The sequence below is a fragment of the Marmota flaviventris genome, chromosome 10 (assembly GCF_047511675.1).
Source record: "Marmota flaviventris isolate mMarFla1 chromosome 10, mMarFla1.hap1, whole genome shotgun sequence".
NCBI lineage: Eukaryota > Metazoa > Chordata > Mammalia > Rodentia > Sciuridae > Marmota > Marmota flaviventris.
The window spans coordinates 34,504,271-34,531,549 of NC_092507.1; the positions used below are offsets into that span (position 1 = coordinate 34,504,271).

At 48.0% G+C, this 27,279-nt stretch overlaps 1 protein-coding gene and 1 non-coding gene across 3 annotated transcripts; both read right to left on the reverse strand.

The window, feature by feature from the left end:
* Positions 1–4,856: 4,856 nt before the first annotated feature.
* On the reverse strand, positions 4,857–4,973 carry LOC114094583 (U5 spliceosomal RNA). The gene has a single exon (XR_003583088.1). It is a non-coding gene; the product is annotated as a U5 spliceosomal RNA (small nuclear RNA).
* A 4,751-nt stretch (positions 4,974–9,724) lies between these two features.
* Ptch2 (patched 2) lies at positions 9,725–26,690 on the reverse strand. 2 transcript variants are annotated; one of them, XM_027937304.2, is made up of 22 exons: positions 26,550–26,690; positions 25,927–26,119; positions 19,064–19,253; positions 18,869–18,938; positions 18,574–18,665; positions 17,724–17,919; positions 17,005–17,126; positions 16,711–16,858; positions 16,497–16,628; positions 16,253–16,408; positions 16,079–16,171; positions 14,701–14,826; positions 14,490–14,608; positions 14,027–14,375; positions 13,587–13,899; positions 13,355–13,497; positions 13,089–13,269; positions 12,696–12,976; positions 12,448–12,585; positions 11,255–11,397; positions 11,075–11,174; positions 9,725–10,471 (listed from the first exon to the last, which is right to left on the reverse strand). In XM_027937304.2, the coding sequence occupies exons 1-22, from the start codon at positions 26,619–26,621 to the stop codon at positions 10,235–10,237; spliced, it is 3,594 nt and encodes a 1,197-aa protein (XP_027793105.1). In that variant the 5' UTR covers positions 26,622–26,690; the 3' UTR covers positions 9,725–10,234. The 2 variants fall into 2 exon arrangements, with proteins under 2 accessions (XP_027793105.1, XP_071473880.1); XM_071617779.1 differs by lacking the exons at positions 9,725–10,471; positions 11,075–11,174 and having other exon boundaries at positions 11,302–11,397; positions 12,696–12,803.
* Positions 26,691–27,279: the final 589 nt, after the last annotated feature.

The window sequence follows — 27,279 nt, forward strand, 5'->3', positions numbered from 1 at the left end:
AAAAGCATACTGTGACCAAGTAGAGTATTATGCCTTTTGTGATAGCTTGATGTGGTGGTACATGCCTGTAATCCCAGCAATTTAGGAGGCTGAGGCTGGAGGATTTCGAGTTTGAGGGCAGTCTCAGCAACTTAGTATGGCCCTAAGCAATCTGGCCAAACACTTTGAGAGCCTGGGAAGATGTGGCTCAGTGGTTAAGCATCCTTGGGTTCAATCCCTGGTATAAAAAGAAAGAAAGAAAAGAGAAGTGTGGTGCTAGGCACGATGGCATATGCCTGTAATTCCAGCTGCTCAGAAGGCTGAAGGAGAATTGTGTCCAGTCTGGACAACTTAGTGAGAGACAATCTGTCTATACCATGTAGCTCCATGGTGGTGCTTCCCCAACCCCTGTTCGATCCTATATCCAGCAAAATAAAATATAAATAAATAAATAAATAAATAAATCTATTTGTTTCACATGTACTCACTAAGTGCACATGTTGGAGGTATTGATTTACCATATAGAGTGCATCAGAGAAAATCAAGTCTCTGCCTCATAGAGCTTCCATTCTAGGGGGAGAAACAAGGACATTTGCTACAATTTCAGGGAATATTGTTATCTCTAATTATCTCTTTAAGCAGGTTAAAGAGGTAGTGGTAGCTGAGCATACAGCTCAGTGGTAGAGTGCCTGCCATGTACAAGGCCCTGGGGTTCATCCACAGCACAGCAAGAAGAAAAGACAGTGATGGTGGTTGGAATGGGATTGTTTCATACAGAGTAGTGAGTGTAGATTTTGAAGCCTGCATAAACTCTCCACCTTTATTTGCTTTTAGTCATTTGATTATATCATCAATTTTAGAGTTCATGAAGCTAAGCGCTATTTCTATTAGCTTTGCTATGGGACATACTGGTTATGATGGTAATGGTTGCCTAAGTTGTTTTTCAGGAACTTGGCAGTAGCTTAAATTGGTTGAAATTCACTGACCCTTCACTTGGGCTTATACAAGTGTCTGACTTTTTGATGTCAGAGGGTCCAACACTTCACCCTTAGAGATGAGAATATTGCCATTCCCTGAACATACATTCTAGGAAGAACCATGAAGCTTGATTACACTTGCAGAGGCCACTAAGTCCTTCATTCTTCCTCAACTCCAATCAGCTTTTCCCATGTTTGAGAGCCTTTTGTTTCTGTATCCCCATAAATATCCCTAAATCCTGTTCAAGGGGAGGTAGATTTGAGAATTGGGGTTTCCACCTTCTCACAGTTGGCCACCTCATGAGTAAACTTTCTTCTTCGCCAAACTTGTCATGTACCACAAGAAGAACAAAAGGGGCCTGGTTCAATAAGGACTTTTGCTGAGATGAGGGTAGACTGGAGATCTGAAGTAAGCCCTGGGGAAAGGCACTGAGGTGTCTGTGCAGGAGGGATTATGTGATCAGATTTACCTTTATTTATTTATTTATTTGGTGCCAGGGATTGAACTCTATTTATTCATTTTTAATTTTTTTTAATATTTATTTTTTAGTTTTAGGTGGACATAATATCTTTATTTTGTTTTTATGTGGTGCTAAGACTCGAACCCAGTACCTCACACATGCTAGGCAAGCGCGATACCACTTGAGCCACATCCCCACTTATTTATTTTTGAGATGGTGTTTCACTGTGTTGTACATGCTGGTCCTGAGCTTCTGGGTGCCAGTAATCCTCTTGCCTCACCCTCATCAGTAGGTGGGACTACAGTAGTGGGCCACAATACTTGGCTTGGATTTCGTTTTCTTTCTTTTCTTTTTTTTTTTGATACTGGGGATTGAACCCAGGGCCGTGTGTGTGTGTGCATATATATATATATATATATAGAGAGAGAGAGAGAGAGAGAGAGAGAGAGAGAGAGAGGGGTCTTGCTGAATTGCTTAGGGCCTCTAAGTTGCTGAGGTTGGCCTTGAACTTTTTTTTTTTTTTTTTGGTGCTGGGGATTGAACCCAGGGCCTTGTGCATGTGAGGCAAGCACTTTACCAACTGAGCCAAATCTCCAGCCCCTGGCTTTGAAAACTTTTGATCTTCCTGCCTCAGCCTCCTTAGCTGCTGGGATTATAGGCATGTGCCACCACACCTAGCTCTCTCTATATTTTTTAAGTTGTCTGCTGTGTCGGGGATTGGGTTGGAAAGGAAGGGTGGAAAGAGAGATAGAGGAGAGTGGTCCAGGGAGAACAGCTAGGATTGAAGGAGCCCAGGGACTATGTTTTTTTAATTTCAGCAGTTTTTTTTTCTTTTTTTAAAGAAAGGAATGATAGGGCAGTGGCTAGAGGGAGGATATGGGAATCAAGAGTTTTTCTTTTTTTTTTAAGAGAGAGAGAGAATTTTAATATTTATTTTTTAGTTTTCGGCGGGCACAATATTTTTGTTTGTATGTGGTGCTGAGGATCGAACTCGGGCCACATGCATGCCAGCCAAGCGCGCTACCGCTTGAGCCACATCCCCAGCCCTTCAGCAGTTTTTAATAAAAGTTGTAAATAAGATTACTTTATTCTTGCATGTTCTCAATTGTTTCCTCCTTATATTTTCCCTTTTCCTTTCCTACTTGGCCTTCTGTTTTAGGATCTTTTTGTAGTCTTTGTCCAGTTTTAGCCTTGCTGGAGTGAATGCCTATGTGGACAGTTGTGCCATATTATCCTTTTCTCACTGTATATGTTCAATGTATATAGCATATTTCATTCTGAAAACTTGGACTACTTTGCCAATCTGCTGACTTTTATTTACAGTGTCCTCATACAACCTGGACTTCATTATCCTTTCTGATGGGTGTAGATCAAACATTGTACTTCTGTCCCAGCTTCTTCCTGCTAATGTGTGAAGATGCATTGAAATGCCTTTTATGGTCTTGCTTAGGTCAAAAGTCACAAAGAGATTGAACTTCATCTGGTCCCTGCTGCTTCAGTGATGGTGGCACAAGAGAAAATTTTGTTGAGTATTTTTTTTTTTTTTGGCCGGGGTGGGGGGTACTAGGGATTGAACTCAGCCACATCCCTGGCCCTATTTTGTATTTTATTTAGAAACAGGGTCTCACTGAGTTACTTATCGCCTCACCATTGGTGAGGTTGGCTTTGAACTTGCCATTCTCCTGCCTCAGCCTCCCAAGCTGCTGGAATTATAGGTGTGTGCCACCACACCTGGCTATTGTTGAGTATTTTGAACTAAAGACCCATGAAAGTCAACAGGTGCTGGAAGAGGCTTTACTCTGACAAATCCTTAGGGGCAATAAGACTTGACCCCCAAAACTGTGATGTAGCTCAGTGAAAGAGCACAGTCCTCAGAAAGGAATATGATATTTGCCTTCCATCCTTATCCTGAAATCTCATCTATCACAAATGACTGAGAAATGTAACTGTGCCTGGTCAGATTTTGGTACATGGTAACTTCTGTCCCTCTGGCTCAAATTCTAAAGAGAGATCTGGGGTTGTGGTAGAGTGGTTGGCTAACATGTACCAGGCTCTGGATTCCATTCCCAACACCACAAAAATAAACAAATAAAGAATCTAGAGAGAATAATTTTACAAGTTAATTTCTGTCTTCAGGTCTATTAATTCCCGTAATAATCATTTGTCCCTCAAATTGTCACATTCTCCCCCCCCCCACCCCATGAAGAAAGGCTTATAAACATCTGGACTTCATTGGGTTATTTGAGCAATCACACTCCTGTGACCCACATTAATTATTAATGTGTGTTTTTATACATTTGCTATGTTTTCTCCTATTTAATTTATCAGTTAATTCCAGAGAACTTTCCTGGTTAGAAGGAAAGTCTTCTCTTGGGGGCTAATGCAATAATCCAGCAAGAGATCTTGGATCAAGGTTGAAGCAGTGGAGGTGATAAAATATAAACAGATGAAACATGCTTTGAAGTTAGAAGTCAACAGAACCTGCTGATGGCTACAAATTTGGAGGTTAAAGCTATTAGATAATATTTACTTAGAGCCATAGAATTAGATGAGCTCCCTTATAGGACTAAAGCCTTGTGACATCCAAAAGTTAGACTGTCCATACTATCAAAACATGTTCTCTAAGCCAGGTGCAGTGGCACACACTCAGCAATTTGGGAGGCTGAGGCAGGAGGATCACGAGTTCAAAGCCAGCCTCAGCAAAAGTGAGGTGCTAAGCAACTCAGTGAGACCCTGTCTCTAAATAAAATACAAAATGGGGCTGGGAATGTGGCTTAGTGATCAAGTGCCCCTGAGTTCAATCCCCTGTAATGCCCCCTACTAAAAAGCAAGCAAACAAACAAACCTCCAGGTTAGGTATGGGAGGAACCTATGGTCCCAACTCTCAGGAGGCTGAGGCAGAAGGATCACTAGCACCCAGGATTTAAAGGCCAGCTGGGCAACATAGGTAGACCTCTTCTCCTTAAAGGTTGGGCGTAGGGGTGGGGGAAAGAAAACTCCTTGTGGGAAGTCTTGTTTCTCCCACATAGAAAATTAACAATGAGTACTTAGAGTTGAATGGGAGAAAAAGTGGAAAGAGTCCCAGCAAACTACCTACAGGTATTTACCCCTGGATATAGAATTCAAAAGTCAGGTAGAAAAACAAATACCATCACAGATAACCTTTTTTTAGGGTATCTCAATAAAAATGGTGGGAAAAGCCCAAGTGGGATAATATTGTTCTTAAAAAAACCCACAAATCTCAAGTGTAGGTTCTGAGGACGTGGGTCCGTGGGAAAGTAACCCCCTAAAACACAGCATTAAGCACAGAAAAGTAATCATATTTAGAAGTAGAGGGTTAAGATAGAGGATTAAAAAAAAGAAAAAAAGAGAAAAAAACCACAGGACAATAAGCCACAGATTAGCAGCCTTTAAAGTCTAATTTTGAACCTTTAAAAGCAGCCTCACAAAGCGTGAGACCTCAAAAAATTGGTCAATGACTCATAATTGTTCCTCTCCACGGAAATCTTTAGTAAAAGGCGAAAGATTTATACGATCTGAAGAGAAACCAGAGTATGAGGTACACGGCTCACTTCCAATCTCCCAGGGAGACACAACACTTAATTTACTTATGGTGATTCAGCGCCTGCTCTGCATCCGCTTTGTGGCTGCAGTTTATATATACGTAGATTTTCAACAGGCATCACGTCCTACAATTGTGCAGACGACCCCTCTGAGATGGAACCCAAGTATCACGAAGCTGTCTTCTCGTGGTGCACCATGGGTATGCAAATTAAGGCGTCTCTGGGACGGTCCAGGTACCAGCTGTGGACCTGATAGGCCACTGGCGCCAGACGTGGAGCCCCGCGGGCCTCTGCTCTCACTCTCCGGCTTCCCTGTAGTCTGCCTGGGACTGCACTCCTCTGCCCGGAAAGGTGCGGGCATTTCCCACGGGTTACAGCTTCTTGGTGCCGAATCCCTCACGGGAGGATGGGAATGGTAAATTGATAGTCCCAATTAGGGTTCCATCCTCTTGTTTCTAACCCGCAGGGAACTCCCAGTCCTAGGGAAACAGCAGCTAAAAGCCAAGCATCGAACTCAAGGGGAGTGGGACCATGTAGGAAGCACATCACCACCCCTCCTGGAGAAGATGACATCCAATTCATTTCCAGTGGTTAAGGAGGGATGGGACAGTGCTCTAAGGCAGAGGAAATGGTGAATGCGAAATTATGGAGGCTGGGGATGTGGCTCAGTGGTTAAGCACCCCTGGGTTCAATTCCCAGTACTTGGGTGGGGGGAATCCTGAAAAGAGCCAGGCAGGATTACACACCTGAAATCCCAGCTACTGGACGGACAGAAGCAGGAAGAATGGAAGTACAAACCCAGCCTGGCTTGAAAATAAGAAATAAAAAGGGCTAGAGATGTAGCTTAGTAGTAAGTTCTCCTGGGTTCAATTCCCAGTACCGGGAAAGGAGCACTTGCCTAGCTTGTGTGAGGCCCTGGGTTCAATCCTCAGTACAAAATAAAAAAATAAAAATAAAAAACCTAAAAGGGACTGAGGTATAGCTCAGTGGTAAAGTTCTTGCCTAACATGTGCAAGGCCCAAGGTTTGATCCTCAGCACTGTGGAAAGTGGGGAAACCCTACAAAATAGGCTCTAATCTTCTGCTGAGGCTGGAGATCACTAAAGTTAGCCAACTTGTCCAGATTTTTCAGATGGTTAGTGATACAGTGTTTTTACATCTTTTACATTATTCTGATCTGCTGAGCCCTCTCTGCTTCACTCAAAAGCCCCTCCCTAAGTGGGTGTGGTGATGGACACCTGTAATCTCAGCAGCTGGGGACTCTGGGGCAGGAGGATGGAGAGTTCAAAGCCAGCCTCAGAAAAAGTGAGGTGCTAAGCAACTCATTGAGACCCTGTCTCTAAATAAAATATAAAATAAGGCTGGGGATATGGCTCAGTGGCTGAGTGCCCCTGAGTTCAATCCCTGGTACCTAACCACTACTTGATCCATATCTGGCCTCCATCCCTTGGACATGAGGGATATACCCCTCACACTGGATTTTAAGCCTACTGCTTTCCCCCCTCACTTCAGTTGTAGTGTTGATTCATCTGCTGTAGGCTGAGTGTGCGTGTGTGTGTGTGTGTGTGTGTGTGTGTACGTTTATAACTTTCAATCAGAACATGAGGAAATGGTGAATGCAAAATTATGGAGGCTGGGGATTTATCTGGTTTTGGGTGGGGTGTTAGCAGTATATTTGGATGGGATCATTCCTGCTGAGTAGGTGGTTGGAATCCAGGGTTTATATCTAGCCCAAGGATGAGTGTTCTGAGAAGGGCAATAAAAGAGATACTCTGACCCACTGGGTGAGGCTCTGTACTCTAGCCCAGGGGTGTGTTCAAACTCATCAAGGCCTCTGTACAATGGGGCTGGTTAGTCTTCCCAGTAAAGGCACTGAATTTAAACTGTGCTGATTGTTGCTAGCACCTAAATATCCGGATGGTTCACCCATCTAACTAGCTGGTGGTCAAATATGCCTCCCTGTTGTCAGACTGGTATGCAGAGGCTCTGCCTTGAAGTTTGCTCTGGGCCCAGGCTCCTGTCCTCCAGCTCACAAACTGCCTGAAACATATTCTTAGGTTTTGTTTCCCCAGCTCTGCTTTGATTGGCCACTTGCCTGATCTGCTTCCACTTTACCTTCTGGTGACTTCACTGGCCTTGGCGTTGCCCCTCTACCCCTGCCCCACATGCCAATGATGCAGGAATGTGGGAAGTAATGTGGAAAGGTGAGCAGAATTAGAAAATGATTTCTCTGAAAAACCACACAGTACAGTTTGACACCAAAAATATTATTATTTTTTGATGCCTTAGCCACTGAACCACATCCCTAGCCCTTTTATTTTTTATTTTGAGACAGGATCTCACAAAGTTGCTTAGGTCCTTACTAAATTGCTGAGTTTGGTTTTGACTTTTCAATCCTCTGTCTCAGCCTCCTGAGCTGGTGGGATTTCAGGCATGTACCACCATGCATGGTGATGTGTGATTCTTCTGGGAGTTCAGTAAACCAGAATGCTTATAGGAATATGGAGAATAAAGGGTGTTCTTCTCAGATTTCATATGAGAATGAGTACTCTTGGAAGTTTAGACCAAAGGCCATTCCTGTCACATTCTGGCAAAGACTTTGTTTACATTTTATTCATGCCCTGAGACTTTGTGTGAGACTGAATTTAAAAATAATGGGCTAGAGCTGGGGTTGTAGCTCAGTGGTAGAGCGCCTGTTAGGCACTGGTTTTGGTTCTCAGCACTACATTAAAAATAAATAATAAACTAAACTATTGTGTCCATGTACAACTAAAAATATTTTTTAACAATGATGGGCTAATTAAAAGGCACTTTCAAGGGAGGAGACTGTTCAGGCTGGTGCATGGGTATTACTACTGCTTTTAGCCAGATTTACAGAAAGCAAAAGCACAATGGAAAGATTTGAAAAAACTCAGTTCAGCCAGAAAAGAAGCACATATAAAATTATGGTTAAGCTGGGGATATAGCTCAGTTGGTAGAGTGCTTGCCTTGCATGCGCAAGGCCCTGGGTTCAATCCCCAACCTCCCCCCCAACACACAAAAAATTGTGGTTAAGGAGTGTGTGGTCACTAAAGAGATTAACACTATGACTGGCAATGGGGCAGTAGGCATCTCAGGAATTGGCTAGACCTCATCCATCACAGACTCAAGGGTGTAAAAATGTAAACTTGTTTGACTTTATTTTGACTCCCTGGGGAGTCCTGCTGCAATAGGGCCATGTAGGGAATTTGTTTCTTGGGATTTATTTCCCCATGTTCAGCCATCGAACAATTCAGAGGCTGCTTCACCCTTAGTACAAAAAGGCCTGGGTCCTGCTCCAGTCTGTCCAACCACAGACTTTGACATCGTCCATGTGCTATTTTTTCAGGCATGCAGAATGCAGAGTTGAGGGGTTATGGAGGCTTCCCCCAAGATTTCAAAGGAAATCCTGAAAAGAGCCTCCTCTGAGAGGGTCATGCATGAAGGTGTTTATCAACGAAGTCAAAGCTGCCATGGAGACACAAAGAAGTTGGAGATGGGCAAGAACCCAACTGTGAGTGGTGAGTGGAGACAACCCAAGAAATTGTCTTATAAGTCAGCAAGGTTGGGCTGGGGTTGTGGCTCAGGGGTAGAGCTCTTGCCTAGCATGTGCAAGGCACTGGGTTCGATCCTCAGCACCACATAAAAATAAATAAATAAAATAAAGGTATTGTGTCTAACTATAAATTAAAAAAAAAAAAAAAGCAGCAAGGTTATAGGGGGAGAGGCTGCCCAAGTCCTTTGGCACTCACATCATGCCACTGCCTTGTCTTGCCTTGTCTCACTTTGGTCTGATTCCTTTTACCAATTTCCAGTTTTTCCCTTTTGGGATGGAGATGTTTACTTACTGCCATTGTATCATAAAATTACATAACTTTCTTTTTGGTTTTACAGGGGCTCACAGCTATGAGTTTGCCCTTCAGTCTCAGAGGAGACTTTGGATTTTTTTTTTTTTATAATTTTTTTTTTAATATTTATTTTTTAGTATTTGGCGGACACAACATCTTTGTTTGTATGTGGTGCTGAGGATCGAACCCGGGCCGCACGCATGCCAGGCGAGCGCGCTACCGCTTGAGCCACATCCCCAGCCCGAGACTTTGGATTTTTGAGCAGTACTTGGACTGTTGAGACCATGGGAACACTTGGAGAGGAATTAAATGCATATTGTGTCGATGGACATGAGCCTTTGAGGGCTAAGGGCAGAATATTAAATGGTTTGGATCTGAGATGTTCCCCAAAAGTTCAGTTATTGAAGGCTTGGTGCCTAGTGTAGCAGTATTCAGAAGTGGGATCTTTGGGCTGGGTGTGAGGGAACACACTGTAATCCCAGCTACTTGGGAGGCTGAAGCAGGAGGATCACTTGCTTAGTATACATGAGGCCCTGGGTTCAATCCTTGGCAACACACACACACAAAGGTGGGGTGGTGCCTAGTCAGAGGAAGTAGTAGGTTGTCACTGGGTGTCTTCCCTTGAAGGGTATATTTGGCCCCCTGACCCTTCGTCTTTTGCTTTGTTTCTGCTTCCCGGCCACCTGAAATGCACAACCTCCTCCACCACACACTTGTACCACCATGACGTTCTGCCTTACCATAGGCCCAAAAGTGAGTGGACCAACCATAGACATATACCTCTACAACCATGAGCTCAAATAAATCTTTCAAGTTGATTTTCTCAGGTATTTTGTCACAATAACAGAAAGCTAACACAAGCACCACCAGTCACTTGAGAAGAGTTCATATAGAATATATTTCACTCTTTAAAAATAAAACTTTCAGAACAGCTAACATCTATATATACTAAAAAAATAAAAATCTTCATATAAATAATTTATGTGGTAGAAGGTGTGCAGGAATGCAGAGGAGCCTACCCAGGAATCAACAAGCAGTGAGGCACGACTAGCAAAGTGTGCTTGAGGATCCCTCAGGCTTGGTCTAGTGGGTGGGCAGCAGTGTACAGGAGGGGGACAGGGCTGCACTGCAGCCGAAAATGCTGGCTTTCCTTCCCACCTGGCAGCCATGGGTACAGAAGAGCACTGGTTGCTGGGCTGCTGTCAGGGGTGGCCATTCTATGTGGATACCAGGGAGGTCTGTGATGGCTGATCCAGAGAGGGGGTGCAGACAGCAATGGCCGGGCCCTCCAGGGTATTGAATGCATTTTAGCTGTATTCAATACCCCAGCCGTTGCTTCCCAGTGACTTCATATGGCCCAAGAAGGGTCTTTGTCCTTCAGCTCCTTCTTCACTCAGTGGCAGAGCTGTTGGCAGCTGGGGTGGCAGCAGGAGACCATGTGGGCTCAGCAGAGGCTGGGTGGATGTAGGCGCCAGGTAGTGGGGGTGGGTGCAAGGCCACGGTCATGGAGGTAGTCACTCTGGCAAAGCTCTGTGGTAGGGTGGGGGTCATCCCCCATCTGAGCGTGCCTCCCCTTGGAGTTGTAGGGCTCAGGACCTGTGGGCTCTCCTTGTACATCTGCACCACCTGTAGGGAAGACACCAGTAACAATGAGCCCATGGGTACTGGGGCTTCAGAGTCCTTTGCACCCATCTGGTGATCAACATGATCATTGGTAAGCTGGGTCCTCGTTGGCCTCTAGTAGACTATGAGAGCTCACAAGTGACAAGTTATCAAGGCCTGGGGCAAACCTTGCACCTTCTTCTGGATCCTAGGAAGGGCTAAGGAGCAGGAGTATGGTGTTAGGGGAAAGGCAGACACTATTACCATTTTAGCTGGTGGCACATTTTAGGAGGGCCCTTGTGAGTTGGGCCCTGTCTATTGACTTTTTTTAGGGGGGTATTGGGGATTGAACTCAGGGGCACTCAACTACTGGAGCCACATCCTAGCCCTATTTTGTATTTTGTTGAGAAAGGGTCTCACTGAGTTGCTTTGCACCTCACTTTTGCTGAGGCTGGCTTTGAACTCATGATCCTCCTGCCTCAGCCTCTCTAGCTGCTGGGATTACAGGCATGCAACACCATGCCTGGCCCAGTTTGTTGACTTCTGAGGATATTTAGTAATTTGTCCCTTCTTATGCTTGTCCCTACCCTGTCTCTGGGGCTGGGAGCAAAGGAAGGGAGTGGTCACCTCTGGTGGGGGTCCTAGGATGGACAGCAGCACAGGCAGCAGCACGAGCCCATGGAGGAGGCCCAAGAGTGTGAGCACTGTCAGCACCACGAAGAAGTACCTGGGGGAGGTAAGGAGTAAGCAGGGCAGGCCCTGAGACCATCATAGGCAAATCCCACCTCCTCCAGAGCCCAACAGTACCTTATGATGAAGTCAAAGTTGGAACCAGCAAGCATGAGCAAGCCCAGCAAAGTGGAGACAGCTCCATCAGTCACAGGGGCAAATGTGTGCTCAAGGGCACGGGCAGCCCGCAGGTTCCGGCTACCCTGGGCGGTCAGGAAACCCTGGGGGAACAGAGTGGTCTTGGAGCTCCTCCTTTGCCAACCATGGCTAGCTCACCCATGTCCCCAACTGCTACTTATATGGCCTCAGGGTTCACCTATGCCTTTGCCCTCTGAAGATCATGTGAACTGCGTTCATGGAAATGGTCTGGAAGCATGCATGAGTCCATTTAGGTGACGCTGTATAGATGTGTCTGGTGACACAGAGAGATGTCCAAAACAGAATTGACAAAGTACAGTCTGTCACTGTGTCTTGTAAATTAAGTTCATCAATATATTGTTGTCTATGGCTGCGTTTGTACTACGATGGCAGAATTTCAACAGATTCTCTATGGTCCATTAAGTCAGAAAAATTTTGGCAACCCCTGGTTGAAAAGAATGGGCACTGAGGTGGTAAGTCATTTCTTAGGGTGGCATTTCACAGGATTTCAAATTCTTTTTTTGTATTGTTCCACACACTAGCTTTTTAGGGGACTGAACCCAAGGCCACATCTGTGCTAGGCAAGCATTCAACCACTGAACTACATCCCCTGCCTTTTTGTTGTCCTGTTCAAGGAGCATATATCATTTTTATAATCAGAGTAATAATAGGGTTATGTGGGGGTAAAACACAGGAGTTGTTTGTGGGGCCTGGTTGGTTTGTGTTGGTGTTTCCACTTCGTTTAGGCCCCATTCTTCTGTTAGAGAACGCACAACTTTGAGGGAGGCCTGTGCCCTCCTTGTTTCTAGCATCTATGTCCCCGCTCCCCCGCTGCTTCTTGCAGTGCTGGGGAATGAACACAGAGTCTCCTGTGCTCTAGGCAAGTGCTCTACCCATAAGCTGTATCTCTAGCCCTTTTCATTTTTTGAGAAAAGGTCTTGCTAAGTTGCCCAGGCTGGCTTTGAACTTTCAATCCTCTTGCCTTGGCCTCCCAAGTAGGTGGGATTATAAGCTTGTGCCATCTTGCCTGGCCCAGCTCCAGTTCCTAAATAGTGCCTCTCACAGAGGTGCTTGAAACATATTTGTTGAATACTGAGTCAGCGGCCCAACCCTCCCCCAGTGCCTGTGCTCACCAGAGCCACGTGGACTGTGAACTCGACACCAATTCCTATAGAGGCCACGAGGATCACCACGGGGATGGCACTCAGCTTGATGCCCAGGAAACCCATGATACCAAAGAGTTCCACAGTCATCATCATCAGGACCAGCACCTGGGGAGAAGAGGGCTCATTGGGGGCTCCTGGAAGGAGGAATGTCGGGCTGGACAGGGCAGGGTGAGTTGCCACTGAGTCTCTCTGACCCCACCCCTGCAGGTACTCACTATGAGGCCAGCTGTCCAGGGGTTGAGTAGCAGCAGGGCACAGACCAGGAAAGTGCACACCAGCAGGATACAGACAGCCAGCAGGAAGCAGCGCCGCAGGCCCAGGTACTGCTCCCAGAAGAGGAAAGGGGAGCCGCTGGGGTAGGCACGTACCCCTGCCTGGCCTGCCTCAGTGCATGCTGCCCGGGCCCCCTCGATGGCCTCTACAAAGTCTGCAGTCTTCTGGAGGCCACGCAGTAGGAATGGGAACTGGGCAAACTCCAGGGGCTGGGCTGCTGGGACTGTGGAGGGGAGGAGAGAGTGGGCAGAGGGAGGCAGACGGTGAGCACAGGAACAGTGGGCAGGGCTTAGGGTCAGGGCCATGGCTCTAGGTGAGTTCCCCCCAGGACTCACTGCGAAGGTTCTCCCCAGTGGTGTCATATTTGTCATGTAGCCATTCAGGAGGTGGGGGGTAGAAGTTGGCCTGTGAGGCTGCCAGACCCAGGGGGTCACTGCTCACCCACACAGTTAACCCCATGTAGAAAAGCTCCGGTGGAATCAGTCCATCCTTGTCCACCAGCCTTCTTGTGGTCAGCTGTAGAGGCAGAGAGGGCTGAAGGCCTTGGCCATGAGATCTAGAGCCCCTCTGTGCTCCCTGACTATTCTAGCCCTCTTCCAACCTGGCTGAAATCCAGAGGCTCCTGGGCATTCCCAGTCTGGATGAGCAGCTTGTAGGCCAGGGCCCCATCCTCAGAGCCATTGCGGTATGAATGGTAGGTAATGCGCCCGGAAGCCCAGTCCTGGTCAAATGCAGCCTGGATTCCTAGGGAATAGGTTAGGGCACAATTAGCCTGGGGCCAGAGGGGGCTTTTCCCTGCAGCAACACTCCCTGCCAATCTCCTGGCCTCTCACCCTGTAGCCAGTTGCGGTAATAGTGCAGCCAGGTGCGGGGTGCCTGAGTGGCAGGCGGGGGCAGCACAGCCTTGAGGGAACTGAAGCGCTGGTGCAGATCAAAGAGGGCACGTTGGGAGTGAGCGTAGTCAAAGCCACCCTGGGTCACCAGGGCCACCTCATACAGGGAGAAGTACCTGAGCTGGGCGCTCAGGAAGGCATGTTCCTTGGTGCCCCGAGGCACCACGTCTGTCAGGGCCAGCCCGTCCTGCACCAAGGTGGCTCCATAGAGGCTCAGGCCCAGAAGAGCCCCAAAGAACATCAGCACTATGGCCTGTGGGAAACAGCAACTAAGCCAGGGGCCCAGGTCTGTCCTCCCGTCCTCAGGTAGTAGGCCAGGCCCTCTGCCCTTTTTGGGGCCCACAAATACTGAGCCTCTGGCCTCCCCCACCCAGTCTCACCTTGGCATGTGACTGGAGGAGCAGGGGTGCAAACTGATAGCGGGCGAAATGAGCAAGATTCCAACGGGCACAAGGGAGGGACTTGCGGGCTGCCTTTGGCCCAATTCCCTCCTCTTGGCCTAGAAGGTCCCGTGTGGACCCCACGGGACTGAAGAGCTCAGAGCTCAGTGGGTCAGAAGGTGGGGGTACCAGCTGGGCTTGGGGAGGCAGGATGGTGACCACATGCTGGCTGCTGGCTTCACAGTTGGTGAAAGCTTGTACCGTGGTGGTCAGGTGGGCAATGCCCACTGGCACTGTCCTATCTCCCAGCTCCTGGGGCAGAATCTGAATCACTCGAGCAGAACAGGGGCTAGAAGAGGCAGAGAGTGTGGATAACAGGTTGGTCCCTGACTTGAAATGCCTATGAGGGGACAAGCTGGGGTGGGTTCATGGGAGGAGAGGGGTGGGCACACAGGGACAGTACCTAGAGAAGCAGCAGAACACATCAAGGCGCTGGCAGTGGCGCCGATGCAGGTCTAGGCTGAGGATAGCTGGGAAGACAAGCATCACGGCTGCGAAGTTGCAGCCCACTACTATGGCAGCCTGCGGGTGGGCAGGAGGGCACAAAGGCTCGATGAAGCACACCTCAGGCCCCATACCCACCCCAGTCTACCTGCCTGTTTATGATGGCTCACCTGCAGGGAGAAGGCTCGCAGTGCGGGGATGGGAACTAGGGCAGCCATGAAGAAAGCAACCATGTTGTTGATGGACGTGAGGGCAACACTGGTGCCTGTGCGCTGTAGACACTCGCCCATGCGCTCCTGCCAGGATACAGCAGGAACATGCCCTCAGGTCATGGGGAGGAGGGAATCAGGCTTTTGTGTGTGTGTGTGTGTGTTTCTTTTTTTTTTTTTTAAAAACAACCCAGTATATTTTGGAAATCACTTCATATCAGTTTTATTTTTTTATAATTTCAATATTTATTTTTTTTCAGTTTTTGGCGGATACAACATCTTTGTTTGTATGTGGTGCTGAGGATCGAACCCAGGCAGCACGCATGCCAGGCGAGCGCGCTACTGCTTGAGCCACATCCCCAGCCCGTGTGTGTGTTTCTTTATTCCTTGGTATTGGGGATTGGAGATTGAAGCCAGAGGCACTTAAACACTGAGTCACATCCCCAGCCCTTTGAGACAAGGTCTCACTTAAGTTGCTTTGGGCCTTGCTAAGTTGCTGTGGCTGGCTTTGAACTTGCCAACCTCCTGCCTCAGCCTCCTGAGCCACTGGGATTACAGGTATGTGCTACCATGCCTGGCAGACCATGGTCTTTAAGGGAGAGTGAAAGGGAGTCTCCAGAACTGGGATGGTAGAAGTGGGGCAATAACACCACAGTGGCTAATATTTACTGAGTGCCACGTATGTGTGATGTGATATTCTGTACACTCACCCCGAATTATCTCACTGATCCTTACAACAAACCTTAGGACACAAGCACTATTATTACCCTTATTCACAGAAGGGGATGCTGAAGCACAAAGAAGTTAATTAGTTGCCAATGTCACTTAAACCTAGAGATGCTCTCCCTCTCTCTCTTTTTTTTTTACTCTATCTATCTATCTATCTATCTATCTATCTATCTATCTATTTTTGGTATTGGGGATTGAACTCAGGGGCACTCAACCACTGAGTCACATCTCCAGGCCCCCCTCATTTAAAAATATTTTTAGTTGTAGATGAACACAATACCCTTATTTTGTTTAATGCTAGGCAAGTGCTCTACCCAGCCCATTTTTGTATTTTTTTTTTTTTTTGGTACCAGGGATTGACCTCAGGGGCACTCAGCCACTGAGCCACATCCCTAACCCTATTTGTATTTTATTTAGAAACAGGGTCTCACTGAGTTGCTTAGTGCTTCGCTTTTGCTGAGGCTGGCCTTGAACTCATGATTCTCTTGCCTCAGCCTCCTGAGCTACTGGAATTACAGGTGTGCACCACTATGGGTGGCCAAACCTAGAGATTCTTAACCACTATGCTGAACTACCTCAGGTGAGGCTGGGCTAAAGGATGGGGACTTACCTGGAGAGGGGTACCAGAAGGAGCCTCTGTGAAGGCATGAGCAAGCAGGAAAACGTCATCCACACCAATGCCCAGGGCCAAGAAGGGTAGCACCTGGAGGAGTAGAGGGTGAGCAGCTGGAAGAACTGTACAGCCTGGTGATGGCCCTAGGTCAGCCCTGCAGAACTGGTGTACCTGAGTAGTGGCAGCATTGAAGGTGATGCCAAGCAGGGAGCAGAGCCCAAGGCCAGAGGCCACTGCTAGAGCCACCAGCAATACCCCAGCAAGGCCCACGGCACCCTGGGACTGGGCACAGTCCCACCGTAGCATGGTTACGCAGGCATATGCCAGCTGTGGGGAGAAAGGGAACAGTCTCAGAGAGGGGCTTCCATGGTGGGTGCTGGGTGGAGGTGGGGCAAGGTGCTAGGGCAGGACCCACCATCAGCAGATAGCCTCCCACCACACGGGCTGTGCTGACTTCGGAGAATGCGTGCAGGATGTCGTCCAGGGTGGTAGGGGAGAAGGCATGGATCTGTTGAGATGCATTCTCAGGCAGGGCCTCCTGGGCCAGCTGGAGAGACAGGGTGGATCTGAAGGGCAGGGGAAGAGGGAGTGGCCTCAGGGCACCCTGCCTCGTCCTTGTCCATGCTTACCTGCACAAAGCGCCGTTGCCAGGTTTGCAGCACAGTACTGGCCTGCTCCTCACTCCAGCCAATGTCATGTGTCTGATAGTCGCCCCGGAAGTGTTCAAACAGCTGGCGGGGGCTCATCAGCAGGAAGGTGCTCTGCAGAGCCTCTGCCCTGGTGGGGGTGCAGGAGAACTAGAAGTCAGAGGTGGCCCAAACAACTGGTGGGAGTATGCAGCAGGCTTTTGCCAGAGCTGCCTGCTGTAGAGTGGATTCCCAAGCAAGGTGTCTGTCACCAATTCCCAGGGGAGGAGGCCTTACCTCAGCAGCTGTCCTTGGGCGTCTCTGACCATGCCTCCCAGCAGCAATTCCTCCTGCCAATGCATGAATTTGTGGGAGAAGCCGTGGCAGCCCCCACTGAGCTCCTGAGCCACATTGGGAGCCTGGAGGGGGAAAAGGGAAGGGTTTACTGCTCAAGACCCTGGTGGTGGATCACTGTGTCCCTGGGCTCATACCTCCAGGAACCATGCCTGCCACAGAGCTTAGCAGGTCTGGAGTGTAGGTAACTGGTCTCTTGAATCCCTTCCTGCTCTGTGAGTGAACAGCTAGGTGTCCTGTAAGCAGGAGGCCACAAGAGGGAGCAGAATCCTGAATATAAGCTGCAGGGAAAGGATGGCAAAACTATGTGGGGGGGTTGAGAAAAGTACCACCCACAGAGCCACACAGACCCATGGGAAAGGAGGTAAAATGTTCATGTTTAGCTATTGTGTTTTTAGTTTCCTTGTATAGACTGTTTTGATAAAGTCTAGCTTTAGGCTTAAAAAAGGAAGAGGATTCATAGGTCACTTCAGGGTTTCTTAGGAGAAATGAATGGGAATGGAACACTCCAGGGGGTTAGTACAGCGTGGGCAGAGTGGTAACGTCCAGGAAATGGTGGGGGCAGAACACAATCAGCTCTCTTTCAGAACAGAGGGACACATGCCAGAGAGAGAGAGAGAGAGGTAAGGGAAAGAGCTTTTCTTTGTCTGGTTGGAGCTCACCTGCCTGTTGTGATGGTTGGGGGCACTAGGTGGGCAGTGGAGGTCTTTAGGGTCCAGACAGGGCCGCCCCACATAGGCCTGGCCCACCTGTGCCTTGTCCAGCAGTTGTCGGAAGCCCTCGAGGGAGGCAAAGGGACCCAGTTCCTCCAGCAGTTGCTCTGGGTCCAAGTTGGTCCACTGGATATCAGGGCGGCCCCTGGGGGAGAACCCATGGTTAGCAAGGGTCAGGGATCAATACCCACCATCTGAGCTGCTGCTCTGGACCCATGCTGTACCCCACCCTCCTCTTATGTGCTTATTGGTCCTTCCACGTGGAGGGTGTGCAAGGCTCAGCTTCTCAGAGCAACCAGGTTGCGTCAGCTCACCAGGCTGCTGCAGTGAGCTGAGGATGGATACAAGGAGCTGACAAGGACATCAGGACAGATGTACTTAATACATGGAAAGGGCCCAAAAAAGCACCATGGCATCCATACCAAGCTGCACACCCTTGGTTCTAACATGCAACCAGAGTGGCACCTGTATACAACAGGTTTCTTCTGGCTCAGGCAACAGCTTAGCTGATACCTAACCAACTCCCCCTAGCAAAGTCTCTTTCTGGGGATCTTTTTCTCCTCTGTTGATCTTGAGATCTATGTTGTTTGTCTAAATGAGACAGGTCTTCCTCTCCTTTAGAGCTGAGGAGAAGGGGGTGTGGAGCCTTAGGCCGTCTATGTTTTGGCTCTGGCCTGAGAGGAAATGAAGTCTTGGCGAGATTTTCTTCATCCTCCTTACTCCTGCCCCTCCTTTCTTCTGGGGAAGTCCCTGGCAGGAGATGAAGTGGGACCCCAGGAGCAGCTGTGCCAGCACTCACGGCAAGTAGGCAGAGCCCCCTTGGAGTTTGGCTCCCTCCCAGAAGCAGTCGAGCGGGGTGAGGATCACACACGGAAACAGCTTCTCAATCATCTGCCAGGGATACCACAGGCCACATCAGTCCTTCCCTGGGCTCCTTTCTCCACAACCTGTAAGATACCCTCTGAATCCTCCCAAGGTTTGTCCCTAACCTCCGCCCCAGCTCTGGTGTCTGCCACAGTGTCTCTTTGGGCCTTCCCACACTACGGAAAATGTCCTGCCTCTGCCTAGTCCATGGAAGAGCCCAGAGTACTCACCCGCTCAATCATTCCATTTTCAATGAGGGGAACTCCCGATTTGTAGCAGATTTTGTTCAGATCCCAGGACCTGCATTAGCCAGGGGCACAGGCAATCAGCAGAAAAGGGGAATCCCACTCCAGCACTGCCACAGCACGCTTTACACACCCCCCACCCCCACCCCCCCTGCCACTCAGGGACTTGGCCAGACTCACTTTCCATAGAGTGATACTTGTACTTTACTGGCAGTGAGGGCTGCCTGGAGGTGGAGGCCAAGCGCCTCAGGCGTGAGGATGTTCTCCCCGTCCTGGCGTGGAGTCTGAATCAACATCTGGGAGGTATACGAGGCCTCCTCTCCCAGCTTCTCCTTGGTATAATGCAACTCTTGGCTCACCCGGCTTCCCACTGCCAGAGCAGAGAGAAAGCTGCAGAAAGGGGTCTTGGAGGTTCCTACTTCCTAGGGCTCCCAGACAAGGGGGAGAAACACTGCTGAGGCCCTGGGCCTTCTCCCCATGGCCTTGCTAAGGCCCTGGCTGGCTTCCAAGCTTCTGTCTGCCCCTTTTCTCAGAGTCTGGAGTCCTGCCAGGGAAGTGGGGAGACCTCAGCTGCACGGCTTTATGGATTTCCTGTGTGGTCCAGGGTTTAGGCATGAAATAGGTTGGCTGGTTTGGGGCAAAAACTTAAAAATGAGAATCAGCATGAGCTGGGCCAGGTTATAGGAGTATTCTGGTAAGGAACTCTCACTGTCTCTCTCTGCTCTGGTCTGCAGGTCAAGGAGGGACAACAGGGGCCAGTAGGGAAGCTGCCAGCAGAGAGGGTTTTCTAAAAGAACACGTCTTGGGTCAGGGCTGTTCTTCCTTCGGGTTGCCCTGCCTGGTGATTTACACTCACACACCTTTCTGCAAACTGCTCTGGAAGGGTCAGGAATGGCAGTGTCTGGTAATGATGGGCCTCACAGTGGCACAGGTGACAGGGAGGACCAGTCTTTCAGTGTGATGCTTCCACCCACTCAGAAAGGAAGTACATGGGAGCAGTTTGTGTGCCCTGGCAGAGGTGAAATCAAGTGGGCCAAGGAGTCCAGATCCCCTTCATTAGCCTCATCATACAGACTATGAGTCAGACTTCCTGGTGCCAGACCTGCCTCAGTCTCCTTGATCTTAGCATTCCTCAAGTCCTGTCCTGAATTATGCTGGCAAAGGAGTTCTGGTGGGGCCTGGGGAAGGTGGGGACATTGTGAGGGGATATAACCTAACTATGACTTGGAGGAAGATGAGGGCCACAACCTAGGAGTTTTGTGGACTTGTTCTGGTCTCAGACCTACTTCTGCTTCCACTTGTCTGGGGGTCTCTTTTTGCTGGTTGCTCCTATTCCTGGGACCAATACATGGCTGCTTCTCTGAGACTCTAGTCTCATTCAGGATTATCATAGTCCCCAATCTCTATCTCTTTCTTTTTTCTTTTGAGAGATAGGGTCTCACTATGTTGCCCAGCTGTCTTGATTCCCTGGACTCAAGCAATTTTTCTGCCTCAGCCTCCCAGGTAGTTGGTATTATAGATATGCACCACTCATCTCTAGTTTCCCAATCTCTCTCTCTCTCTTTTTGCGGGGTGGTACTGGGGATTGAGCTCAGCCACTGAGCCACATTTCCAGCCCTATTTTGTATTTTATTTAGAGACACAGTCTTGCTGAGTTGCTTAGTTTTTTGCTTTGCTGAGGCTGGCTTTGAACTTGCAATCCTCCTGCCTCAGCCTTCTGAGCTGCTGGGATTACAGATGTGTGCCACTGTACCCAACCCTAATCTCTTTTTCAAACCCATATAATCTCCTCACTCAGGAGATCGCATCATTGTGGACCAGACAGAACCATAAGAATGTAAAAGAAAGAAACACTGTCATTTAAAAATATATAGTGAGACCAATAAATTCTTGGTGGGGTGGTGGGTGAGGAAGAGGAAAATATAAACCTCAGCTGACAAGGGATAGATATGAGGACAGATGAACTAGGATGTATTGATCAGAACAAGGATGTATTAAATAGAGCCTTTGTTTTCTTCTGTACATCCATTGTACAGAAGACTTGGTTTTGAGTCCTGGCTCCAACACTTATTCTGTGTCTTGGACAAATTACTTATTCTCTCTGAGTCTCAATTTACTTATCTGCAAGATGGGAACAATGCCCCTCTCTCGGTAAGTTTAGAATCAATACAGGAAAAGCACTTAGGAAATTGCCTGGCTCATGGTATGTGCAGATGTGGAGTTGTTATTCAATAATTGCCAAAAGTGAAAAAAAAAATGAGAAAAAACTAGAGAAAAAGAAAAGATTATGAGTAAGTACAGAGGAAACAGGAGAATAGGGGAAGGAGGATATCAAAATCAATAGTAAGCTTGGTAAAAACTTTTGCACCTTCACCAAAGGGAAAACATAACTGGTTAACCAACATGGAAAAGGAGTCTATCTGGTAGGTAATCCTATAAGTTTAAACAGCAACAAGTAACTATCTACCATTTTATATATATATTTATTTTCCTTTGTGGCCCTGGAGATGGATCCCAGGGGTGTTTTGTCACTAAGCCATATTACCAACCCTTTTTTTTTGTTGTTGTTTATTTTTTTTTTTAAAGAGAGAGAGAAAGAGAGAATTTTTTGATATTTATTTTTTAGTTTTCGGCGGACACAACATCTTTGTTTGTATGTGGTGCTGAGGATCAAACCTGGGCAGCACGCATTGCCAGGCGAGCACGCTATGGCTTCAGCCACATCACCAGCCCCGCCAACCCTTTTAAAAAAAAAAAAAAATTGAGCCAGGTGGCACATGTTTGTAATTCCAGCAGCTCTGGAGGTGGAGGCAGGAGCAGTGTAAGTTTAAAATCAGTCTTAGCAACATAATGAGGCCCCAAGCAACTCAGCAAGACCCTGTTTCTAAATAAAATACAAAAATGGGCTAGGGATGTGGCTCAGTGCCCCTGAGTTCAGTTCCTGGTACAAAAAAAAAAAAAAAAAAGAAAAAAAAAAGAAATTAGGACAGGGTCTCACTAAATTGCCAAAGCTGGCCTCAAACTTGCAATCTTCCTGCTTCAGCCTCCCTAGTTCCTGGGAGTACAGGTGTGCACCACTGAAGTCTGCTAAAAATTAAAAAAATGATGGCAATTATTTCTGGCTTATAGGTGTCTACCGTGGGAGTATAATTTGGTATCCTATTTGGAGGAAAGCAATATTGCAATATTTATTCTCATAATTTCTGGCCCAGAAATTTCACACGTAAGGGCAGTGAGCTGTTGTAGGGACTCAAGACTTTCTTTGAGTGAAATGGGAATCATAGTAGGTTTTGAGCAGAGATGTGAGATGATCTGACTTTTTCATCGCCTAACAAATAAGAATTGGCCCAGGGAAGAAGTCAGGAAAAGGTGTTCGGGACCCAGAATATTCAGAGAATTGTCAAAGGCTTAGAGTTTCTATATTGTTAGGGAGGAGCCGGCGACAATGCTCAAGAGGGCCTAGAATGTGTGCTATGGGGCTTATATTTGATTCTAGAGACTTTACAGAATCTGATAGAAATTGATGGAAGGGCTCTAAGCAGGGTACTGACTTGGTCAGATCTAGACACAACACAAGGGCGGTGTGGAGGCAGATATGAAGGTGAGGTTGACAAATCTTCTACCTTCCTTTCTCTTTCCTTTTCTTTCTTTCTTTCTTTTTTTTTTTTTCTTTTTTGTGTGTGCTAGGGATTGAACTCAAGCATGATTAATCACTGAGTCACATCCCCAGCCCTTTTTATTTTATTTTATTTTGAGACAGGGTCTCACTAGGTTGCTTACTCGCTAAGTTGCTGAGGCTAGCTTGGAACTTGTGATCCTCCCACCTCAGTCTCCCAAGCCTCTGGGATTACAGGCATGTGACACCACATCTGGCTGCCTTTCTCCTTTCTAACAGATTGGTTTAACTGACCATTTCTGAAAGGCCTTTGACTCCTCTCCAGCATCAGAGGGTGAAACCTGGTAGTCTTAGAAGCCAATCACATAATTCTGTTGCCTTTGCCAAATGGAGCATTTAGGTACAGTTTTTGCCAAAGAACCCCAATGGAAGATCAGCTATTGAGGCTTGTGGTAAAATTTCCCCTCACTTTAAAAAGGGATGCAAGAGAGGTGACTTCCTTTTCTTACACTGCAGAAACCACCTTGGGATAATATCGCCTGAGGACAAAAGTCTAAGGAGCGGAAGATAGCACAGAGAAAGATAGAAAGAACCTGGGTCCTTGCTGATGTCCTTGGGCTGCTGGATTAACCATCCTGGAACTTCTCTACTGCCAGACTTCCTATTACAGAGGATCAATCTTCTTCCTCTCTCCCTCCTTCCCCCTCACCTGTCTTCCTTTCTTTTCATTCTTTCATGTGGCTAAAAATATTCTAAATGAATATTCTAGGAGTGTTTTTTGCAGGAGACTGAGAAAGGTCTCAACCAGAGTAGTGACCACAAGGGTAGGAAGGATGGGTTTGTTGTGACAGTGGTTAAAAGGGAAGAATTTTGTAACCAAATCGTTAAATTTAGGTGAGTGAGAACTGATGCAGACTCTTAAGGATTTAGCTGTAGATGCTTGAGTGGATGGATGGTGGTTCTATCAATTGATACATAGGCAGGCCCTGCTTTCGTGAGTAGCTGTATATTCCTTATCCTCTCTCTGCATTTTTTTTTTTTTTTTTTGGTGCTGGGAATTGAACCCAGGGCCTTATGCATGCAAGGCAAGCACTCTACCAACTGAGCTATATCCTCAGCCCCTTCTTTGCTTTCTTTTGGCAGTGCTGGGGATCTAACACAAGACCTCAAACATACAAAGCAACTGCTCTACCACTGAGTTATACCTCCAGCCCTATTTTTTATCTTTTTTTTTAATATTTATTTTTTAGTTGTAGGTGGACATACAATATCTTTATTTCATTTTTATTTGGTGCTGAGGATCGAACCCAGTGCCTCACACATGCTTGGTGAGCATTTTACCACTGAGCCAGAACCCCAGCCCCCTATTTCTTATCTTTAAGAATAGCTCCAATTTCAAACTATCTCTGTCTCATTCCAGTAAATATAATTTGGCCTACATGCTGTGATTTTTTATTTTAGAGAACTATCTTCCTCTGAGCCTTTTGGTTTTAAGGTTAACCAGGGCTAGGGGTGTAGCTCAGTGGTAGAGCACTTATTTAGCATGCACAAGGCCCGGGGGCCATTCTAAAAGAAAAAAAAGAAAGTAAGTTGTTCAGGAAAGGCAAACAAGTCAAATTCCAAGTCTCACCATGGCAAAACTGGGGAGAACCTTGAACTCTGATAGCCAATATCCTGCTTTTACCTCACCCTCAACCAACACAGGACGGAGTGATATCTGTAATAAGGGAAAACAGTTTAAGGCTGGGCATAGCGCTGCATGCCTGTAATCCCAGCTACTTGAGAGGCTCAGGTAGGAGAAATGCAAGTTTGAGGTCAGCCTCAGCAACTTAGCAAGACCCTAAGTAACACAGGGAGACCATGTCTCAAAATAAAAAAATAAAAAGGGCTGGGGAAAAAAGGGTCTAGGAATTGGCTACCATGCTTTTATAAAAACTGGTGGTGTCTATCCCTTCCTGTGCTGGAGGGCAGAAGAGAGGATAATGAAACTTGGAAATTCAAGCAGTGTTTAGATGGAGAAGATCAGGGGAACAGAGAAAGAGGAAGGAAAGGGAAACTGCCTCAGTTGTGGCAGGAAATCCAAGTCATTTGGGACCACCCAGGCAGCGGTGATTTGAGTGGAGGTATGTGTATGTGCATGTGTATATTGGGGCTGGGGGCAGGCAGGCAGAAAGAAACATCTGCTCTGGACCCCAGGGCTGGCCTAAAGCATGAGTGTATGAGAATCTGCAGAGGAAAGGGGTAGGGTGGGGTGGGGTGTGGGAGACCAACAGGCAGGCAGACTCTAAGAAACATCTGCTCTGGATCCTAGGACTTGCCAGCATTTGAAATAACTCAAGGGTGTGAGACTTCAACCTGGGCCCTGCCCTTGAGCATAGGCCAGGGCTGAGAGAGGTCTAGAGTAGCCCACAAATACAAATTTCCCAGGGAAGAACAGAGCAAAATTGAACTCTGTCAAAGGGCTGTCCCAAAACCAGGTCTCATGCTAAAAATATTAATAAGAAGTTACTTTTACTAATGCTTCCATTAGAAAGTGAGGATTTGATCCCGTCTAACCTCAAAGTAGAGTCTGCGCTGCTTCTCTACTTACTAGTTGCAGGATCCCTGGGTGCATGACCCCTTTCCCCAGAGGCTTGCCAGATGGTTTATTCAGTTTCCCAGACTTCTGGTCCAAAATCTTCTTTCTTTATCTCTTTCTTTCTTTTTTTTTTTTTGTGACAGGGTTTCATTATGTTCCCCTGAGTGGCCTTGAATTTCTGGGCTTAAGCAATCTTCCTGCCTCAGCATCGTGAGTAGCTGGAACTATAGTCCTAACTTTCCTAGTCAGAAGTCACCTCTCTCTGCTTTGTGTGTTTGTTTGTTTTTGGCTGTGCTGGGGACTGAACCCTGACCTAGCATGCTGAGAAAGTGCTCTACTACTGAACTGCATCCACAGACCTTTTTTAAAATTTTATTTTGAGGCAGGGTCTTACCAAGTTGCTCAGGTGGCCTCAGTCTCCCAAGTTGCTAGGATTACAGGTGTGTGCCACCATGCCTGGCTTCTCTGCCTTCTCTTACACATCATAATCATATCCTGCTTTTATTACATAGTTATCCTAGCACATATTTTATTTTCCTTAATACTGAAAGATGAGTCTTATTCTAGTTGCTGTTATACCATAAAAATATACACAGAGAAGGTTGACAAAAAATGCTAAATAAATACATATAATCACAGATAAACGAATTCAACATACACATTAAAGGATGCTATCACCTGTAGTTATGGTACAGGTGCTCCAACATGCCCAGGTGTACAGACTCTGGGCCATAGATTCCCCTCTAGATCTTTGGCCAGGCCTGCTAGGGCTCAGTGGCCAGCTCCTTGCCCTGTTCTTGTCCTGGGCTTAAAGTGCCCAAGCAGCTATAGCTAGTGTCCATAACTCACCTTCCACCCAGAGCTGTTCTAGGTCTGTCTCAATAACGGCCACGCGGAGACCCAGTGCCAGGGCCCCAAAGGCCAACAATCCTAGGAAGAGCACTTTGCCACAGTGTTTCTGGATCCCACAGCCCAGAGAGAAGAGCAGGCCCTGGAAGTAAGCACGAAGCCAGAGTGGAGCCTTCAGGCTCCCAGCTAGGATCTGGGACAGAAAGAGAAGGGTCAGTCAGGTGTCACTGTAACAGCAAGAAAGCCTTCCCTTCTCTCCCTGTATACACCCTCTGCCAAGCCCATGCTTCTTGAGGTAGGGCAGGGAGCACCTGCAGACATAGGCTTAGATTGTAAGATTTAACGCTATTCCCCTCTACCTTCCCACAACACCTGAGGAAGGCACAGACCCATTTTCTGAAAATAGGACACACACACACACACACACACACACACACACACACACCTGCTGTCATGTGGACACGGAGGTTAAACCCACACATACATACAACTTGCACAGCTATGCTAGCTCTAACCTGTCTTCAAACAGGAACACCAAAGGACACATTTAAAGCCATCACACCCGGCAGAGGCCCCGGTGACATAAGACCCCACCCTTCCTTCTTCGTTTCCCCTCTACTCACCTGAGGTGTTGCGGGTCGAGACGGGGGTGTGTAGCCAGGTGGCAGTTCTCGGGGAGGCAGTGGCTGAGCCATGCTGGCGGGGATGGGGGGCGCGGACGCCCCCAACCTGTGTTATTTCGGCGCTCCCATAGGCTAGCCTGGCCCCCTGTACCGCGGGACCCCTTGTGGGGCTTCAGTGGGGTCGCGAGGGCTCAGGCGTGGGTGACACTGTGGGGTGCAAATGTGCAGGGGCGGCTGTGAGAGGGGGAGCGGGGGGCTGTGCGGGCCCGGGGCGCGGCGAGAAGGCACTCTGGACCGCCGAAGTGGGTTCGCGTGTAGGTGGAACTGGCGGGCCTCTGAGCAGCACCTCGCAGCTCTAGGAGGCGACTGCAGTGCCGGGAAGGCGGCTGGAGTCCCAGAAAAAGGGAGCGGGCCGGGGCGACGCCCTCCCATTGGCTGAGGGGCAGGCAAATCACCCGGAGCGGAGCAGCCGGATCCGCTGCTAGGTAACGGCGCCGCAGGGGGCGGGGCAGGAGACCACCCAGGCAGGGCCACCCCAGGCCTTGCCTCGCCCGCCCGCGGGGCCCTCGGGGAGGAGAAGGGAGGGAGACCTGGGAGCGGGTAAGCTAAATTCAGGAGAGGCGGGGGCTGAGAAAGAGCGTCTGCTGGCCCAGTTAGCACCACACTTTCTTCCCGATCCGGCCAAACCCCAAAGACTTCTTTTTATTCTTCCCAGCTTTCGTTCTTGCTC